The sequence below is a fragment of the Nannospalax galili genome, unplaced genomic scaffold, assembly GCF_000622305.1.
Source record: "Nannospalax galili isolate Female #2095 unplaced genomic scaffold, S.galili_v1.0 scaffold368, whole genome shotgun sequence".
Taxonomy (NCBI): domain Eukaryota; kingdom Metazoa; phylum Chordata; class Mammalia; order Rodentia; family Spalacidae; genus Nannospalax; species Nannospalax galili.
Genome location: NW_008359963.1, coordinates 2,912,377 through 2,927,677, shown reverse-complemented (window position 1 = coordinate 2,927,677; position 15,301 = coordinate 2,912,377). Strand labels below are relative to the sequence as shown.

Genomic DNA, 15,301 nt, shown 5'->3' with positions numbered 1-15,301 from the left:
AAATAACAATGCCAGATAGGAGATACCTTCTTTTGAGTTCTTGGCCAGGGTGGCCAAAGGGACTCCCAAATAGTAACCCAGCACAGAACTGGGAAAATGAACAGCAGACCCCAGTCTTACCCAAAGGAATATAGACAACTGATTACCACTAGATGAGGAACAGCTGACCTTCCTAAAACAAAGACCTCTAGATAGGGTGACTAGATTCACCAGAAGGGCAAGTAGTGGGGAATAGCTGGGGGTGCCAGCAGACAGTAGCAGGGATATCAGGGCTCTAGTGAGGGGAGGGAGGCTATGGGAGGGTGCTACCTGGGCAGTGGGTGTATAAATAAATTTAAAAAAGAAAAAAAGAAAAAAAAAATTCTTCAAAGTATAAAAATTTGCTCCTTAATAATCAGATGTGAAAAACATTACCACTGAAATCTACCTGATGACTTTATATCCATGCTCAGATACCAAGGAGCTCAGAAAGTAACCGACTGTGACTAGTAATAATCAGATATATAGAGATTAGAAACGCATGTGCATCTTAGTGTCAATTGTATTAAAAATGAATTTTTCAGTATGAAACTATTTTAATAATGAAACAGATATTTTTTAAAGTGTAAAACCTCATTTAATTTTATGTCTTATAGTGTTTAGACAGAGTACAATATTGTATAACTATTAATTCAACTATATACCTAAAAATTTACAGCCAATTTTGAAAGAGATGCATCTTAGCTCTGGAAATTGTTATTGAATATGTCAATGTTGTTGTAATGAAATGCTTCTTCTAATTATATGGTTATTAAATAAATAATTTTTTTAAAAAGTATAGCATAGAAGATTTATGTGTCAAGCTCAGGATTTTATTCATTGTAGCTTCTGATGTCTTTAGGGAAAAAAAAAAAGATCCTATATAAGAAATTCAAAAGCATAAATAAAAAACTTTAAAAACTGACACGTATCAGCTAAGGCACAGCACTGCTTAGAATGAACCAGTAATAAACACCATGCTTCCCACTTACTCCATTAACATCAGCTTCAGATACTTTGCCAAGTATCTCCAGGCAGTTTTGTTCTTAGTGCATCCAGCAAAATCCAAGACTCCAAACAGCACGCCCAAGCCCAGCTTCCGGTGTTCTTCTTTCTCTGCAGGGGTTACAACAATCCAAGTTTACAGAAGGCACTCAAGAAACACAGAGCTAGCTGAGAGTGGTGTGCACACCTTTAATCTCAGCACTCGGGAGGTGGAGGTAGGCAGATCTCTGGGAAACAGAGGCCAGCCTATGTCTTCAGAAGACCCTGTCTCAAACAACAACAACAACAACAGAGATGTGTACACAGAGCTAAAGAGATACATAAAGTTAATAAAGTATTACTGAACTGTAAGCCTTCTGGTCGGCCAACTGTTTAAAACAATTTGTTATGCTCATAGTCTTGTGAAATTGATGGTCAATGAGGTCAAGAGCTATCTGCATGGTTTGCACGCCTCTAGTCATGTATGACTGAAAACGTTAATTAATTAATTTATTTTATGTATATGAGTGTATTGTCTGCATGTATGTGAGTGCACCCGTGTTGTGCAGTTCCACAGAGGTCAGAAGAGGGCTTCAGATTCCCCTGGAGCTACAGTTAACGACAGTTCATAGCTGCCATGTGGGTGATAGGAATCGAACCTGGGTCCTCTGCAAGAGCAGTCAGTGCTCTTAACCGCTGAGTCATCTTTCCAGCCCCTGAAAACGTTATTTAAAGTACCTGATCTACTGGCCATTTCTGGTATAGTTCCTTCTCATAGAAGAGGGATCTACAGTCATTGTGGCAAGCTGATTTCCTTCTAAGAAGGATGATCTTTAGCCAGGCGTGGTGGCACATACCTGTAGTCCCAGCACTTGGGAACCAGAGGCAGGTGTATCTCTGTGAGTTCAAGGCCAGCCTGGTCAACATAGTGAGCTCCAGGCCAGCTGGGGCTACAGGGAAACCCCATTTCAAAAAAAAAAAAAAAAAAAAAAAAAAAAAAAAAGTATGATCTCTTCCAGACTGAGCTCAAGTCCTCCAGGGATTAAAAGGTGTGTCATATAACTGAAAGGCATGTTTCTCTTCCTAACTGTGGCCCAATGTTCTGTATTAGAACTAGGCAAACACTGCTCTGTAAAGGACCAGGTAGCAAACACTTTGAGTTTTGTGAGCCACATAGTGTCTATCACAACCAGAGGCTCTGCAGCTGTTATGCAAAACCAACCATAGACAGCACACAAGTGAATGGACTACAGTTGGATCTTATTTGTGAAAACAGGTGACGGGGAGATTTAGCCTCTGGGCAGTAAATGGCTGATCCTTAATCTATAGTCTATATGTACAAAGTAGTATAAGACAAAAATCACTTACCTGATTTTCTAAGTAACATATGGAATTCTAACATTAATTTGTGGGATGGTACAATCTCATGTAAAATCTAAAAGAAAAACATAATCTTGTAATTTACACACTATAAAGGCATTTCTCAAATCTCAGCTTAATAAACTCTCAGCAAATGAATCAAGGTTTTAAAAGTCACTTTGCTTTTATCCACTTTCGATCTGAACATAAAGTATTCTCTGGAAAGCTATTTTAGAAAATAAATTTCCAGGGGCTGGGGAGGTGGCTCCATGGGTAAAGTGCAAACATGAGGACCTGAGTTTGGATCCCCAACACTACATTAAAAAGCCTGGGGGAGATGGGAGCGGGCTGGAGAGATGGCTCAGCAGTTAAGAATACTTGCTGTTCCTCCAGTGGACCTTGGTTCAATTCCCAGCACCCACATGGCAGCTAACAACCATCTGTAACTCCAGTTCCAGGGGATCTGACGCCCTCTTCTGGCCTGTGCAGGTTTTTCATGGCACAGTTGCACTTAGACACATGAAGGCAATACATTCATATACATAAAATAAAAATAATTTTTTCTTAAAAAAAAAAAAAAAAAAGCCAGGTATGGGGTTGGAGAGATGGCTTAGCACTTTAGAGCATGGGCTACTCTTGCAGAGGACAAGGGTTTGGTTCCCAGCATCGACATGGTGGCTAAGAACCATCCATAACTCCAATTTAAATAAATTAAATAATAAAGTCAGGTGCACCATGACTTTTAATCCCAGCACTACGAGGTATGAACAGGGGGATACTGAAACTCAGTGGCAAAGCATGTATTTAGCATGGTGGAAGTCCTAGGTTCAGGACGGAGGGAGAGAAGGAATGTATACAACTCAACACACACACACACACACACACACACACACACACACACACACACAATTTTTTTTTAAAAAGCAAGACTTGAATAGACATTTCTCCACAGATGACAACAAACAGCCAACAAACACCAAATGAAAGATGCACCAGCATGATTAATCACTAGGGAAGTACAATCTCTACAATGAGATACCACTTCATACCCAATAGACTACCTATTATCTGAAACAAAAGAGGAAAATAAAGAGTAGGAAAGGGTGTGAGAAGCCTGGAACTCATGTGTTCCTGGCAAGAATATAAAACAGGGCACAGTGCTGTGGAGAGCAGGCGATGGCTCCTCAAAGTGTTAATGAAGAATTACTGTATCATGCAGGGATTTCTCCCAGGTATCCTAAAGAACTCAAAGCAGGACACAGACACTCACACACCCATCTTCACAGAAGCATTATTTACTACAGTTACCCTCTGACGCCCCTCAAATATCTACCAACAGATGAGCAGGCAAGCCAAATGCCTTACATAGGTAGAATGTAACATTTGGCCTTACAAAGGAAGGAAATTCTGATATGTGTTGCAACCTGATGAATCCTGGAAACATGATGTTGAATGGAATTAACAGTTACACAGAGGAATAAATACTGTATAATTCTACTTATAGGAGGAAAATTCATTAAGAATTTCATTAGTAGAAGTTAGACTGTTAGGGTCTAGAGGGAAGGAATAACAACAGCAATGTGCTGTTTTCATGAGTACAGAAACTCTGTGATAATTGGGGACAGAGAGATGGCTCAGTGGTTAGGAGCACTGGCTGTTCTTGCAAAGGACCAAGGTTCAATTCCCAGCACTCATATGGTGGCTAAAACCCATCTATAACTTCAGTTCCAGGGGAATCCAAGGCCCTCTTCCAACCTCCAGAGGCACTGCACAACACAGGTACACTTGCATGCATGCATGCAGGCAATCCACTCAATACACAAAAAATAAAAATAATAAATATATTTTTAAAAAAAACTGTGATAATAAAAAGTTCTGGAAATAATGATAACTGTAGAAATAATGAATTTTAATGTTATTAAATTATACTTAAAATGATAAATTTTGTGTTATGCATATTTTAGCATGATAAAAAATTTGAAATAATACTATGTACTATAAAAACCCAAACAGGAACTATTTGGGGATATATTTAACAAAATACATACACTATAAACTAAAACATTTCAGAAAAAAAATAAAGACCTAAGTAAACAGACAATGCCATGTTCAAAGTTTGGAAACTATGATATTATGAAGATAGCAGTTCTCACAAAACTGGTCTACAGGTTCAAAATCTTAGCGAGAATTTTTTTGTGGCAACATACTGGCTTAAAAATGTATACAAAAAGTGAAAGCCAGAAAAATTTTGAAAATGGACAAATTTACGCAGCTGCATGATGTGATCCTAATACTTCTCACACAGTCACAGTGATCATGGTCTGGTACAGAACAGAAATACGCACCATTAGAGCACAGCAGAGCCCATGTGCCACCAACTGATTTCCAACAAAGCTCCCAGTGGGGAAAGGAAAGTCTTTTCAGTAAATAGTGCTGTGACAGCCAGGTAGGGGTGAAATTAACCTTCACCCTTACATCTCACAGCACACAAAAAAATGTTAGCTAAATCCATTATAAACCTTAAGATAAAATCATTCAATACTTCTTGAAACAAAACATAAAGAGAACCTTCATTATTTGGGGGGGGTCAAAGATTTCTCACATAAAAAGCATTAAGCTATAAAAGAAAACAGTTTGGACTTCATCAAAATTAGAAATGTCTGCTCTTTGAAAGACACTGTTAACAGAAAAGGGGTTGAAGGTGTATATATACACTAAAAGCCATAAAATAACTCTCAGTTCAATCCCAAGCAACATGAAAACAAAAAGAAAGGCAAGCAACACCCTGCAGAAAAAAAAAAAAAAATCACAATCCATAGACCTAGCAAAGAACTGTATCTAGATTACACAAAATCTTCCAAATTAATAAGAAAACAACCCCCCACCCTCCAAGAAATAGACAAAACAAACTGACACTTGCCACAAGGATGCACAGAAATGGCCACTAGAAAACGATCTCAGCATTAGGCATTAGAGACAGGCAATGAAATTCACAATGAAAACCCCGGATGCAGCCACTGTCTAACCCAGTCTTCAGCGTCAAAGGCAGGAGAGGATGTGGAGAAACTGAACCTTCATCTTCACATGGTGGGATAACAATGGTTCAGTTTCTTAAGATAAACAAAGACTTTCTTACCTAGCAATTCCACTCTCTGGTAGCCAGTCCTTAGGAAAAATAAGCACCTATGTATCCTCAAAGACTTACGTATGGTGTCAGCAGCATTATTCATAATAGTTTAAAAGTAAAATTAAGTGGGGCTGGAGAGATGGCTCAGCGGTTAAGAGCACTGACTGCTCTTGCAGAGGACCCAGGTTTGAGTCCCAGCACCCACATGGTGGCTAACAACTGTCTGTAACTCCAGTTCTGGGGGAATCCAATGCCTTCTTCTGACCTCCTCAGGCACTGCATGGCACAGGTACACTTACACACATGCAGGCAATACACTCATACACATAAAAATAATAAATAAAATATTTTTTTTAAAGTATAATTGAGGATTGGTCATGTAGCTCAGTGGAAGAGTACTTGCCTAGTATGCACACGGTCCTGGGTTCACTCCCTAGTACTACAAAGAAAAAAAAAAAATAAAGCCAAATGTCCATCAAGAAGTAAAAGATGATGAACCAGGGAGATGTTTCAGTCAGTAAAGCACCCACCCCACAAGCATGAGGACCTGAGTTCAGACCCCAGCACTCACTTGTTAAAAACAAAACAGCAAGGCTGGGCATGGTGGCGTACGCTTTTAATCCCAGCACTCGGGAGGCAAAGGCAAGTGGATCTCTGTGAGTTCAAGGCCAGCCTGGTCTACATAGTGAGTTCCAGGACAGCTGGGGCTACAGGGAGACCCTTTTTTTAAAAAAAAAAAAAAAAAAAAAAAAAAAAAAGAAAGAAAAAAAACCAGCAACCAACAAGGCAAATGTGGTGATGTACAGTAAGCCTAACACCGGGGAGCAGAGATAGGCGTCCCTGGAGCTTACTGGCCAGCCAGTCTAGCCAATAGTTGAGCACCAAGTCTGTGACAGACCCTTTATCAAAAAATAAGGGGGAGACTCCTTCTCCACCTTTTGGCCAAGATCAAGTGTAAAAAATAAAGTGGAACATGATCAAGGAAGACACTGAATGCCAACTCTGTGTGCATGCACATCTATACATATATGTGAGCATACACACATTACACATTACACAAACACATGGACGGACACACACACACACACACACACACATAAAAAAGGGAAGAAATAAATGTGTAAAAGAGTGCTACTCAAGGGCTAGAAAAATGGCTCAGGAATTAAAAGCACTGGCTGCTCTTGTAGAAGACCAGGGTTCAGGTTCAGGTTCACATGGTAGCTAACACCCATCCTTAATTCCAGTTCCAGGGACTCTGGCCTCCCCTGGCATCGCACACATGTGGTACTCTTATATACATGCAGGCAAAACACTCAAACACAAAATAAAAAATAATCATATATTTTACTCACCTACAGTAAGTCATTAATACATATTAGAGCAGGGAGAAAACCCAAAAGTACGCATGAGAAGCCAGACAAAAAAAGTGAAAACTGTAAGACTGCATATAATTCTAGAAGAGGCTTAAAAATAAATACGCCAGCAGTTGCCTGGGGACAGGGATGTGTGAACAGACTAGTTCTTTAAGAAAGCAGGGGATTCTGAAGGTGCAGCAATGTTCTAGATCTTCATTACACAGCAGTTACATGGAGGCAGCTATTTGTTAAAATGCATCCAAGTGTTGAAATAATATGTAAATTAAATGTCAATAGAGTTGGTTTTCAAAAATACCACTGCAGAGCTTCCCAACCAGAGTGCAGAGGGTTTCTGAAACACTGACCCCTCAACCTCAGAAGCAGGGTCTTCCTAGAGCCTGCAGAGGGAGCAACATGCTGTTCACCTCAGCACACCACGGGGACACTCCTACCTCCTTGTTATCGTCATCGTGCTGATTTTTGTTTTGTTGTGGTGCTGGGGATCAAACCCAGGGTCGTGCACACTAGTCAAGTGCTCTGCCACTGAGCTACATCCCTAGCCCTTATTACAGGAGGGATTATAGCACCATTTTTTTTTTGGTGCTATAATCCAAAGTTGGAAAGCAATGCCCTCCTATTCAAATACTGAAAACCAAACCAACAAAGGAAACCTCCATACCTTAAGTACACTTATCAGCTTCGCTCTTGGTGCCTTCTCTCTCTTTAGAAAGTCGTATAAGTAGATATGGGCATTCGGGTTTGATGGGAACTTTTCATCATAGGCATAGTTGGTGAGTACATTTCGGGCTCCATCTTGATCACCATAGAACTCTAGCATCTGTATAAAATAAATTATGCCATGGATGAATTCTGTAAAATAACTCTACAAAAAGGTAACTGCAACTTTACTGCTAAGAACAACAACAAAAAAACCATAAAACTGACCACTACTACACAGAAGACAACTGAATGCTACCTTTGCTGCTCCAGCACTGCCACAGCTTCTGCAGAACAAGACCACTTACAACAAAGATCTTCATGTGGCCCATTTTCTTCTTTTTACTGAACAAGAAACATAAGAACTGTTCTGGAGCTAGAGATGGCTCAGTGGTTAAGAGCACTGGCTGCTCTTGCAGAGGACCCAGGTTCAATTCCCAGCACCTGCATGGTAGCTGACAACCATCTATAACTCCAGTTCCAGGGGATTCGACACCTTCTTCTGACCTCTGTGGCCACTGAACGACACAGGTGCACTTACACAGATGCAGGCAATATACTCATACACATAAAATTTTAAAATTACTTTAAAAAATTAATATATATAAAAAAAGAACTGTTCCTACAAGGAAATGAAAGTCTTCAAAGCAAGACTTACTAATGACTGAAAATATGACACAATCCATCTGTGACCTGCATAACTGCAGCCCTAAAGGGCTGTGTGACAATCACAGCTCCTTCATCTTATTCCTGGTTTAGGGTTTTTTTGGTTTTTTGGGGTTTTTTTGTCTTTTTGAGACAGGGTCTCCCTGTAGCCCCACCTGGTCTGAAACTTACTATGTACACCAGGCTGGCCTTGAACTCACAGAGATCTACCTGCCTCTGCCTCCCAAGTGCTGGGATTAGAGGCTTTCTCATTCCTGTTTTTACACAGAAATGCAGACTGACCAGGTATCTTCTGCCAACACAGATCACTGTAGCGCTCAGACATTCAGAGAGCAGTGCTAGAGTCCTCTGCCCTTTTGCAATGACTCTGAAACAGTGGAATAGCTTCATAAACTTTCTAAAAGCCATTATTTTCTTCACCCCATATACTGTGATCTGGATTCAGGTTCTTGTCCACTTCCCCTCTATATACAACCAAAACATTACAGATCTTCCTGCTTTTATTTTATGCTCAATAAGAATCATGTTGACTTAACTAAAAAAGTGCTAGAGACATGGCTCATCGGGTCAAGGTGCTTATTGCAAAGCCTGATGATCTGAGTTCTTCAATTCCCAGGAACGCCCCCCCACCTTTTTTTTTTAAAACTTGGTATGTTTGAGTTAAAACCTCATTCAATTTCATGTCTTACAAGGTTTATACTGAGTACAATATTATATAACTGTATTAATTCAACTGTAAACCTAAAAATTTATAGCCAATTTTGAAAGAGACGTGCCCTAGCTCAGAAAAATGTTATTGAATAGGTTAATGCTGTTTTAATGAAATGCTTCTTCTAATTATGTGGTTATTAAATAAACAATTTTAAAAAGAATTATAAAATAAAAAAAAGAAATAAAAATATTTTTAAAAGAAATAAAAAATAAAAATTTTTTTAAGTAAATATTTTTTTAATTAATTGCATACACAGGGCTGGGGAAGTATCTCAGCTGGTGCAGTGCTCACCGAGGCCTTGTCTCCTAAGGTTCCAGTCTCACAAAACAGCACCGGCTAGGGACAGAGTACTGAAATACATGAGCCTTTTTTAAAGATCTATTTTATTACTTTTAATTATATGTGTGTAATCTGTGTGTAGGTCTGTACTGTAAGTGCAGGTACCCATGGAGGCCAGAGGAAGGTGTTGAAAACCCTGTATCTGGAGTTACAGGCAGCTATCTGTGAGCCACCCAGTATGGGTGATGGAAATCAAACTCAGGTCCTCTGCAAGAGCAGTACACACTCATAACTGCTAAGCCCTCTCTTCAGCCCCTCAAACACATGAGTCTTTGTGGGACATTTTATAGTCAAGCCATAAAAGGTTATCCAGTGGTAAAACTAAACAAGACTAACTTGCATAACATGTTAATAAAATAAACAGAAGTAATTCATACCAAAAAATAATTGTTTTGTTTTTGGCAGTTTTTCTCTATTAGTTTTGTTCTGATCAATGATGATTAGGCATAGTCTTTGCATAGGCTTAAGACAAAGATAAAACTAACATAATCTTTTGTTTTATTTTTTGAGGCCAAGTCTTATTATGCAGCGCAGGCTAGCCCTGAACTTACTATGTATCCCAGGCTAGTCTCAAATTTGCAGCAATCCTTCTGCCTCAGTCTCCTGAGTGCTGGGTCTACAAATGTGTCACCATGCCCAGCTTACTAATACAAGCTTATGAAAAGTCTACTTACCTCTACGTAGCTCTTCACAAAAGGATCCCAAACCCCAGGAACTTTAATCAATGCACAAATATTTACAGATGTCTTGCAGCTCTGGCTGAGCATATTTTGAGATTTTGAGGTGTAAGCATAATCATCCTCATCTGATCAAATACAAAACATTTTTAAAATTCATTAAATATTAAAGAGTTCTGTTAAATTAGTAATCAGAAAACCCACAGCAATGCTCAAGTCCCGATGGCTCCCTGGTGAACTTATCAAACATGAAAAGAACCGGCATCTCATAAATATGATGTCAAACTGAACAAGATACTAGTAAACAGTGGCTGGAGAAATGGCTTGGTGGCTAAGAGCAGTGACTGCTCTTGCAGAGGACCCAGGTTCATTTTCCAGCACCAACATGGCAGCTAACAACCATCCATAACTCCAATTCCAGGAGAATCTGATACCCCCTTCCAGCTTCTACAAGCATAGCACACATGTGGTATACTTACACACAGGCAGAACTCTTGGGCACATAAATATTTTTTTAAAGATATTAGCAAACAATTATACACCAGGCCCAAGTAGGATCTAATTAAGGAATGCCAGGTTAGCTTAACAGTTGAAAATAAATTAATACAAACAATAAAGATCTAATCTCTAAACCAAATCAGTGCATGGTCATCTCAATAGATGCAAGAAAAGTACATGACAAGTTCAATTAACCCTTCATGTTATAAAAAATATTCACCAGGGCCAGCAAATCTCTGTGAGTTCAAGTCCAGCCTGACCTACATAGTGAGTTTCAAGTCAGCTGGGGCTACAGGGAAATTGTCTCAAAAAGACCAAAAAAAAAAAAAAAAAAAAAAAATTTTTGTCGCATATGAAATAAACAAAAATTCAATTAAAAATATACAAAAAAATCGATGGCTAACAACAAGCTTGATGAAAACTGGGCACTTTTCTCCTGTCAGAACAAGACAAGGATATCTTCTCTCACTACACTAGAGGCAGTTAAGCAAGGAAATAATAAAAAAAAACTCAATAGCTAACAAGCTTGATGAAAACTGTACTTTTCTCCTAATGTCAGAACAAGACAAGGATATCTTCTCTCACTACACCAGTGCAGTTAAGCAAGGAAATAATACAGCACTAGTACTAATAAAGCAATGCATCAAGGTTTCAGAGTACACGATCACTACATAAAAATTAATTATGTACACAGGACTGGGGAGGTGTCTCAGTTGGTACGGTGCTTACCTACCACACATGAAGGCCTGGGTTTGAGACCGAGCACCACACAAAGCAGGCATGGTGGTGAACACCTGTCATCCCAGTATTTGGGAAGTAGAGGCAAAAAGATCAGGAATTCAAGGTCATTCACAGCTACATTCCATGTCTGAGGCCAGCCTTAGCTACATTAGACCCTTTCTCAAAAAAGAAAAAAAAAAATCTATCTATATATTTGGAAGGAAAATAAGAAAATGAAATTAGAAAAGCAAAGCCGTTCACAAAGCAACAAAAGGGGCTGGTATATAGCTCTGTCAGTAAAATGCTTGCTATGCAAGTCTGAAACCTGAGTCACATTCCCAGAACCCAAGTAAAATACCTGAGCATGGCTGTATAAGCTTAAAAAATCCAAGCACTGAGTCAGGCATGGTGGTGCATGCCTTTAATCCCAGTACTTTAAACCCAGGCAGATCTCTGTAGGGCAGCATGGTCTACACAGTGAGTTCCAGGCCAGCTAGGGCTAAAGGGAGACCCTGTCTCAAAAAGAACACCCCCCCCCCAAAAAATCCAAGCACTGAAGAGGCAGAGAGGTGGATCCCTAGGGCTTAATGACCAGCCAACCTAGCCTAACTGACAAGCTCCAGGTCAATGAGAGACCATGTCTCGGACTAACACCCAAAGTTGACTGCTGTTATCCACATGCACACTTAATGTACATGGACACCTGCACATACATGCACACACACATGTGCACACACACACATATACACACTCAAAATTAAAAGGAACAAAAGGAATATTTGGGTATAAAATTTTAGAAAATATAAAAAATTACATTCTAAAAAGTAATATTATTGAAAAAGTTACAGGCATAAATAAATGTAAAGATATCTCATGTTCATGGTGTAGAAAACTACTAGTGTTTCTTTTTATTTATTTATTTTTATGTGCATGAGTTTTTTGTCTGTAGGTATATAACCATGTGCCTACAGTGCCTGTGGAGGCCAGAAGAGGATGTTGGCTCCCCTGGAACCGGAGTTAAGGATGACTGTTAGCCGCCATGTGGGTACTGGGAACCAACCCCAGTCCTCTGCAAGAGCAGCCAGTACTCTTAACTGCTGAGTCATCTCTCTAGCCCTAAAAACTACTATTAAATTCATCTTGAATCTTTGAACTCCATCAAAACCCCAGCTGGGGGACTCCAGCCCCCAAGAAGATGGATTTTCAAATTGGTAAATTTACATATATTGTGAATTACATCCAGATTCTCGACAAAACTATTCTTTACAAAAACTTGAGAATACAACACTTAACAAAGTAGCTAATATAAGAACTGACAATAACACCTGCACAGGAAAATATTTACCAAAGAAGCCCTGACTTATACTACAAATTGATAGCCATTTCAGAGATTCTAGCACATTATATACAACTATGGTTTGAATATGGTCCCCCAATGATCTACTGTGATCGAAGGTTTGGACACGGTGGGGGAGGAGCAGTTTAAGAACCTTTGGAAGGTAAGGCCTAATGGGAGATCCTTAGATCAGTGGAGGAGTGAGGAAGTTCATGCCTGCCCTCTTGGTAGCTCCTGTGCAAACCCTTAAACCCGAGTTCTCCCAAGAGGCATGTTATAAACAGAGCAAACCTGGTCCCACTCTATTTTCTCTTTGCTCCTATATGAGATGTGACTGTTTGTTCTACAAGCATTCCCCAAGTGATGCACCACTTGCCCTCACTAAAGGCAAATAAATAGGTTTCCCCAACCTTGGACTTTGAGCCTCCAAAACTGTGAGCAAAAATACCCTTTTTCTCTTTTATAGTCCGATACCTCCAACGATTCTGCTAAAGTAACAAAAAGCTAAGGCATAAAGTGGTAAATGCGCATACTCCACCACAATTCTATGCCTCTCTATGTTCATGTGCACAAAACTGATAGAGATCAAAGAAGCACTATGTATAATATACTCAAAGTATAATAACCTAAGGGTCATCAATTGAAGAATGAATAGTTACTATGAATTTCATACAATGATGTGGGGATGACTTATAACTAAAAAGTCACTCATGTTTTGGGAGCATTATGTATTTAATGCTCTCAGCTCTTTTATAATGTACACAGGCTTACTAGGCCCTGGGATACTCTTGTAACCTAAACATACAGTTGTAATTCTTCATGACCTTTCCTTGTCCTTGACCCAGTGATCAAAGGTTTGGCCCCTGGGAATCTTTGGGAGGTCAGGCCTAATGGGAGGTCCTTAGATGAGTGGAGGAGTGAGGTAGTTGTACATGTGTGTATATGGAGGGGTGTGTGTGTGTGTGTGTTTGTGTGTGATGTGCCATCACATCACTGCACAATGAGATGTGTTATTGCAGTAAAACTGAAAAACTAGAGATACATTCAATAATCTATGTATCTTAAAAACCAAAATTGAACAAAACATACAGAGCCTAAAGAAAACACAGAATGAATCCAAATATAAACTCAGACATAGAAAAACTAAATTGCATCACTTACAGTTGCATACATAGGCAGGAAGAATGCAAATTAAAGCAAGGGAGTAGTTACCATACAAGCCTGGAACAGAGGTTTGCTTGAGACAGAGTGAGAGGAATTGCAATTAGAAATCACAGGTCGGGGGTGGGTGGGCTGGAGAGATTACTCAGCAGTTAAGAGCACTAGCTGCTCTTGCAGAAGACCCGGGTTCAAATCCCAGCAACCACATGGCAGTTAACAACCACCTGTAACTCCAGTTCCAGGGGATCTGATGCCCTCTTCTGTCCTCCTCGGTCACTGCAGAACAGATGCACTTACATACATGCAGGCAATGCATGCATACACACAAAATAAAAATAAATTAATTTTTAAAAAAATCACAAGTGGGGAACTTGCAGGTTAAGGAGACACCAATGGTGTGTTCTTTAACCTGGTGGTAGTTCCAGGGTCAGGCATTGTAAATTCATTCATTATCATCACACACTTGTTTCACATACTCTCTATCCATATTTCTAATCTTAAAGGTTTAAAAGCAAAGTTAGCTGGGCGTGGTGATGCACCCCTTTAGTCCCAGCACAGAGACAGGTGGATTTCTGTGCTTTTGAGGCCAGCCTGGTCTACATAGTGAGTTCCAGGCCAGCTGGGGCTACAGATAAACCCTGTCTCAAAAAGACAAAAAAAAAAAAAACCCTCACCTAATCCATTTATAACAGTACAGTAAGGCTTTTGTTGTTGTTTGCTTGTGTTTTTAGACAGGGTCTTATATAGCCCAGCTAGGCCTCAAACTAGAAGATCCTCCAGCCTCAGCCTCCCAAGGCTGATATTGAATGTATACTCACCACACCTAGCACTCCATAAGCCTTTTCAAAGAAAAAATATTACACCAGGAATTTGGCAAAGTTAAGGACAATGAAAGACAGATATGTGAGAGCGAAAGATCGTTTAGACTAGATGGGAAGACAGAACATAAACCACAGTTGAAAAACAGAAAAAAAAAAAGAGAAGAAGAGCTTAAAAAATACACTGGACACACAGCTGACTTGGAAGGTTCAAGATTTTTTACAATAAGGTTCAGGGAAAGGTCCAGTGAAGGTCAGAGAGTAATCTAGATAAGGAGACTGCAGCGACCTCAACACTATCCCGAGGAATACAGCTCTTCAGAATCATCCTGGAAGACAATTAGGGAAGGAATCAGGATTCCTGCTCAAAACCCAAGGAAATATTGTCTGACAAAAAGGGGTTAATGGGAAGAGCACTTAGCACACAGGAAGTGACAAATAGATTTGGAAGAGGGATGTGAAAATGAATGGGATTTATCCTAGGCAGGCCATGGAGAGAAAGCCAAGTGCAGGGCCTCACAGGGCGACAAAGAACACAAAAGGACCCGCTGGGGGCAGGACAGAGGGGACCTTAGCGTGAGAACTAAGTGGCCAGTCAATCAAGTGAACTACATCGTAAGCACTGAATGAAAATGAAACCATGGCTAGGCGTGATGGTTTGCACCTATTATCCCAGCACTGGGGAGACCAGGGCAGGATTCTGGGCTTTATAATGAGACTATCTCAAAACTACCATTAAAAAGAAAAAAGAAAGAAGCCCTTTCTTTATCTTGCCCTGTTGCTTAAACATACTATTGAGAAACAGTATTATAAA

General features: G+C 39.8%; 1 protein-coding gene across 2 annotated transcripts in view; it reads right to left on the bottom strand.

The window, feature by feature from the left end:
• The window catches only part of Taf1a (TATA-box binding protein associated factor, RNA polymerase I subunit A), a 40,217-nt gene that overhangs the window by 12,305 nt on the left and 12,611 nt on the right, over positions 1–15,301 (bottom strand). For both annotated transcript variants that reach the window (XM_008823755.3, XM_017795772.2), the window contains exons 6-9: positions 9,952–10,082; positions 7,523–7,681; positions 2,371–2,437; positions 1,011–1,134 (exon numbers count right to left, since the gene is read on the bottom strand). In XM_008823755.3, coding sequence (XP_008821977.1) covers positions 1,011–1,134; positions 2,371–2,437; positions 7,523–7,681; positions 9,952–10,082 — 481 coding nt within the window. The remainder of the gene's footprint in view (positions 1–1,010; positions 1,135–2,370; positions 2,438–7,522; positions 7,682–9,951; positions 10,083–15,301) is intronic.